Source organism: Helianthus annuus, chromosome 4 (genome assembly GCF_002127325.2).
Source record: "Helianthus annuus cultivar XRQ/B chromosome 4, HanXRQr2.0-SUNRISE, whole genome shotgun sequence".
In the NCBI taxonomy this organism is placed as follows: domain Eukaryota; kingdom Viridiplantae; phylum Streptophyta; class Magnoliopsida; order Asterales; family Asteraceae; genus Helianthus; species Helianthus annuus.
In genome coordinates this window covers 13,831,803-13,838,103 of record NC_035436.2, presented here as the reverse complement: position 1 = coordinate 13,838,103, position 6,301 = coordinate 13,831,803, and the positions used below count along the sequence as shown (strand labels likewise).

At 36.0% G+C, this 6,301-nt stretch overlaps 1 protein-coding gene across 1 annotated transcript; it reads right to left on the bottom strand.

The window, feature by feature from the left end:
- Positions 1-4,489: 4,489 nt before the first annotated feature.
- On the bottom strand, positions 4,490-5,745 carry LOC118491432 (probable CCR4-associated factor 1 homolog 7). Its single transcript, XM_035989222.1, has 2 exons — positions 5,719-5,745; positions 4,490-5,160 (listed from the first exon to the last, which is right to left on the bottom strand). The coding sequence occupies exons 1-2, from the start codon at positions 5,743-5,745 to the stop codon at positions 4,636-4,638; spliced, it is 552 nt and encodes a 183-aa protein (XP_035845115.1). The 3' UTR covers positions 4,490-4,635.
- Between the last annotated feature and the right edge of the window lie 556 nt (positions 5,746-6,301).

Below are 6,301 nucleotides of genomic sequence, written 5' to 3'. Positions count from 1 at the left end.
CTGCTTACCTCCTCATGCGCATCCGCTTGTTTGCGACAGTTCACGGGTACGAGGTGGAGAGCCATAAGTCAGAGTTCGCACCATTATTGGATCTTTTTTTGTGTTTGTATGCACAAGCTTTCATATTTGTCAGTAAGTGTTTCTTGACTTCTGAGGAACTATGATTTCCCCTTCTTGCAGTTGTAGTTGCTGTTGCGCGTCCGGGTATGTGTAGAAGCTAAAGGACAAGTTTTGGTTAGTCCTTGGTGTGCTGTTGGAATTTTGTGTGATGGTCCCAACAGTGTGATCCTCCTATTCGTACTCATCATCATTGGGATCAGGGTTGCGCAAAGCGGCTCTAAAGACTACAGATTTTGAGCCCAAACCGAAAGGGGGAATAGGAGGAGGTTGATCAGCCGTATGATCGAAAAAGAAGAAAAAGCAAAGAGAAATGTGTTGTAGCAAATGAGATGGTGCCAATGAAGAAACACCGGTTCAAATCCTTAAAGGGACTGAACCTAAAGTTGGAATTTCGACCGGGAATTTTCTTCTTAATATATTCTTCGATGGATACAGTCGTGGATTAATCTACAAAACAACAATGTTTGCTCGTTAAGAGGAAAAGGGGGTTCTTCTCTTAACAAGGCTCCAACGTGAAAATAAGTAATTATTCTTAGAGAGAGGTGCAGTGTGTTTGCTTTGAGTAAGAGAGCAGAAGTTGGAATCCTTAAACCTCTGGTAAATGTTGGTATTTATAGTCGAAGGGTTAGAGAACGGAATGGGTTGATGGGTCGATGGGCCATCTGTCGCTTATAAGGAATATCCAGTTGGTCCCCTCTAACAGGACAAGTAGTGCACGCATAAGTGGGAGCACGATTATGCTACGTGATTGGTTACTCGCCGCTTTCCAAATGTACTTGTTATTTCATTTGTCCTCAACTGTAAGTGGGGATCATGGAGTAGTGAATGGCGCATGCTAATTGGCTACACGTCAATGTCCTTTGTACTATTTGTTCCATGCACGATTGATTATCGTGGGGATCGTTGGGAACAGGGTCTCGCGCATGTTGATTGGTTGCAGGCTATTGCCACGTGTACTGGTAGTACTTTTATGATTTGGCAAGGTTACGCACCTGCGGGAGTAACCTGCACGGGAACTTAGGGACAGGGGAGTGTTTTTAGATATAAGTATGCATATGGGATTGCACGCGAATGATTAGTCGAAGTCAAAGTTAAATGATTGGCTAAAAGAAACTTAAATAGATTTGAAATTTTGAATACACTGAATCTTTTGAGGTAAAGAAATCATATCAGGTTGCTTAGATCAAACATACTAAGCAAAATAACTAGACCAGTAAGTTTATATCAAACAAATTAAACTGAAGCTGCATCTTACATAAACTTATATTGATCCAACTTCATTTATATCAAACATAATATATTAAGAAGATAACTAAGTAGATGTAACATAAAATATTTAAAATATCTACGGTCTGGTTTCATATCGCTGGTTTTTAGTATAAACAATAAATCAATCCGTTCACTATGGTTTGAACTTTTTGAAACTGGCTGGCTGAAAGTATACAAAATAGAACGATCATGAAACCAAATTGAAGACCGGTTTGGATAAATTTCGGTTTTAAACCGAACCGCATACACCACTAGTTGTTCTCTATTGTTAAAGAGAGAAAGCTTGTTTTCTTTCACAGGTTTATTAAGCTCGACACATAAGAGGATGTTTGGGATTATGTTTTGAAGTGATTATTTGATTATTGTGTTTGTAAAGCATAAATAATCTAAAAAAATGTTTGGATGAAAAAGTGATTATCTGCCTCCAAAACGCAGTTTTGGAGAAGCATGTACCTACATGATTTTTCAAAACGCATAATCTATTTTGAAAATGCAACACCAAACACCCCTAAAACTATTATATTTGGCTCATTTAACCTCACGCATTTATTAAGCTCGACATCTAAAACTTGACTCGATTCAAGATGTATCGAGCTTAAAAGTTATTAAAATAGTTTGCATCCTTAATGATTAACTTACTAAAATATTTTGTGAATCAACTGTCACGACCCCCGACCCCACCCTGGATGAAATCGAGAGCCGCGAACAGCCAAGTGGTATCGGTGGTTATTTTTGAAAACATTGCAGCGGAAATTTCATCAGGACCGTGAGTTAGGAAAAATATCAGAGTTTAGAAAACACCGGATTTTTATTTATTTAAATAGATGGGGATAAACCCATATTTTATAAAGGTAGCTTTTAATATAAACTTGATTACATAAAATGAAAATTCTTAATTTAATTTAATTGATAAAATGAGCCATTTTTGTAAGCCTTGTTGGTGCCGTATCCACTCTTACTCCAATCTACTGTAATTACCTGAAACGCGTTTTAAAAAGGTTTTGTCAGCAGGAAATACTGAGTGAGTTCATTCAGGTTTTATAAAATGACCCATAGTTATAAATTACAGCATAAGAGCGATTACTATGGCAGTATCTTATTTTTATCTGGCGCCGTGTCACCTCCTGGTGACTATGGTCATGCCACTATTGGGTCCTTTCACCCAAGTAGTGACGATTATCACTGTTAGGGCTTATTAGCCTAACCTGTGTTAGGGCTTATTTGCCTAACCCCGTGAGAAATTAGTAATGTGCACAATACCCCACTAGCCAGTGATTCAAGATAACCACGACTTAATCCCTGTAATTATAACTTTTGAAAATAATTTGAGGTATTGTAAAACAGTTGATAAAAAGAGAATGACTCACAGTATAAGCATGCAGTATTGATTTAACAAGCTTCTTGATTCTACTCCTTCTGATAATTAAGCATATACTTTATTATTTTGGATCTTCTGATGATTAAGCATCCATTTTGATTGTAAGCGTATAGTTGGGAGTATTCGGATGGTTAAACATATAGTTTAACAGAATGGAATACGTATTTGTGTGAAACCATATCAAACCTAACGATAATCACGAGATTCGAACCTTAACGAATTTCACAAAGTATAGTCTTATTCAGACAGTACTTTGGCATCCATTTATTGAACTCACAAAGTATAGCACTTTGGATTCCGTTTACCAAAATTCACAAAGTACAACACTTTGGCATTCGTTAGTTGGTTCTAGAACATCGCTTTGGTGATTATTGGTTAGAACGCCAACGTATAGAGAGAAGAATAGAAGAAATGAACAAAGGAAATGAATTCCTAAGCTTCCTATTTACAGGTAAGAAGTATGAAATTTCTAGGAAGTTTCCTTTGTGTTTCTAGGAAATTACCTATATCTTTTATAGGAAGTTACCTATACATCTTCTACGAAGCTTCCTACCCACATATATATATATATATATATATATATATATATATATATATATATATATATATATATATATATATATATATATATATATATCTTCTTATAGCTTCCTTGCACCTTTCTTTGATATTATCTATTTTATATTTAATTTACTTGATTAAGCTTAATTAATCTTGCTTAGCTAAATTAATCTGGATTAACTTAATTAATCTTGATTAACTTAATTAATTTTGATTAACTGATTAACTAATCATACTTAACTTAATTAACAGATTAATTAATCTACTCAGCTAACTTAACTGCTAAGTTTATTTAACTTATTAAGTTTACTTAGCTTTTAAGTATTCTAGCAGTTCCCTGCTTACGAGTTCTAATTTCTAGATACAATGGAACTCGTATTAGTGTATTAACTCAACTCAACTTTAACGATAATCACGAGATAGAAACCCTCAAACGAATGACAAAGTGCGATACTTAAACATCCATCCAATTCACGGCGAATGACAAAGTATAACCCGAGTTTGAGCAGTACTTAAACATCCTTCGGATAGTTTCAATCGATCGGACATTGAATCGTAGCAGTGATTAGAGTTATTACCCTAATAATGGGCAGAGTTTCAGGATTTAGAAGATATAATCCCGAGCTACTATTTTACTATAATAGAAGCTAATAGAAAGAAAAGAATTGAGCGAAATGGAATGAAACTATCGACTGCTATTTATAGGCTGAAACTAGGGCGCCTCGCGGGCCGCGTAAAATCAAAAGAACACTTACGCGGCCCGCGTAAGTGTCTGATCGACGCGTGTCATGCATGGTCGACGCGTGTCATGCTACGTGGCCTTCATGCACCTCCGGTGATCCTCTACCTGTCGCGGCTCGCGTGAACTTGGAGAAACATTTACATGGCCCGTGTGAAGCTTTCATACCTATCCGGAATGATTTTTAAGTTGACGCGGCCCGCGTAAACTCTTCTTATGGTTTACACGGCCCGCCTGAAACCCAAATTTCTTGTTTTCTTGGTTTTTCATGTACATTAGGGTTTCAGGGGTTCGGGTTTCCACTTACGGAGCGTTTTAGGACATTTTTAGGTGAGTCGTTACATCAACCAAATAATAATAATGGGTTTTACACTTTTTACATCATGAAATCATACCAGGATATGAATGACAAACAAAACCAATAGACATCAAATACCAGCTGCATCTTTTTATTATAAATCATAAAAAAATGTAAACCATGAATATATCACGAACAAGAACAAACAAAACCAACATATTGATATCTTTTATAACAAATCGTTGCTTATTTCCTGATCTACCATTGTCGTCAATTATCGACACCTAAACCATACAAGACACCAGCATACTTCTCCAACGAGCCGCTGAAGAAATTATCCTTCAACTTCCTGAAAGTACACGCAGTAAGCAGACTATCCGAACCCGCTTGATGACAAACACCAATCCTTTCGACTTCCAATAACTCAGCTAACTTATTCAACCCACCATGAAGACTGTTGCAGAACTTCATCAGATGTTTAATATCAAAAATGGTGGGAAAATATATATTAATCAAACTAAAAAATCCAGATTGTGTATCAGGCAAATTCTGACATGTTAACACTTTCAACAAATATCCGAAATCATATCCACTGTGAAATGTTACCCAATACACACTATCATTCAGCACAATCCCTGAAGATATCAACAACTCGGCAAATCTACACGCATCGATTCCGTTTTCGTTATTTTTCTTAAAATCGATACCGCTCTGTTTCAACAGCTCAACAGAATCATTTGCAAAAACATCGTCATTCACGTTAAACTCACGGAAAATGAACTGCCAGATGCAAAACTTATACAAACATATTTATTGTTTTTCATTCAAGTCTAAGCATTCGACTTCATCCCGCTCAGTATACTGAAAACATATTTGTTGAAAATTAACTTATAATAATATTTATCATAGTTTTGAGGAATCATTTTAGGTTTGGTAACGCTTATAAGAATTGATCAAAATCAAATATAGTTTTCATTAACACCCTATGAACAATTGTGAGTATGGAGCGAAAGTGCGAAACCACACCTTTGGCTTATGTGTAATTAGTTTTATTGTATATGTGTGTATTATGTCATTTCTAAGCGTAATAACTAAACATATGGTTTAGCAAAGAAACCTTTACGAATTTTAAACAAAGCAATATCCGGTTTCACAGCAGCGGAAGCATGACCGGAATTCTTTGAATTGGTTTTCATGGTGAGTCACAATTGAACAATAGAACAGAGTGGGAATATGGTAACGAAGGAGAAATAGTTTGGACAATTCGTATGAAATGAAATTGTCTTAGTGCCCGGCAAAGATTGCCGGCAAGTTTCTTATATACATTATGAAAGACGGTTATGTGGCGGTTACATTCTGCGGGAAACGGTGTAACACCATCATACCTCTTCGTTAATATTGACCCATATACATATAATCTTAAATTTAATAATACATAACATATAAATATAATTAAGTTTATTTACTAACACACTCCCCTAAACTTAATTATTCTTTCGAGAATGCATCATAACCCTTTTGCTTGCTTCAATCACCGCCTTTTCAGCCTGTTTGTCGAATTTCCTCCTCCTTTGCAGCTTTTTTCAGCCCGTGCCAGTCATTACTTGCATAGAATGCAGAGTGCTCTCCTTCTTGTTCATTACTACACTGTCCACTTGAATTCCTTTTCATCCTTGTATAGTACCAGCCCAAAAAATCTAGATATTCATTGTAGAGTAGAACTAAGTGAATGAATTTTGTAGGATCCAAACCCAAAGTTGTTGCGATACGTGGCCAGTATTGTTTCCTAGAGACTTCGGGCTTCCCTCCATTCAAAAGAACAGCCATGTATAGATCATAAAGATTTACATCTTTGCCTTGAAGTTTTGGTGGGAATGTACTACTTTGTTTCATAACAACCCTAGTAAACAATTTAACCATCTTAATGAATTTCATC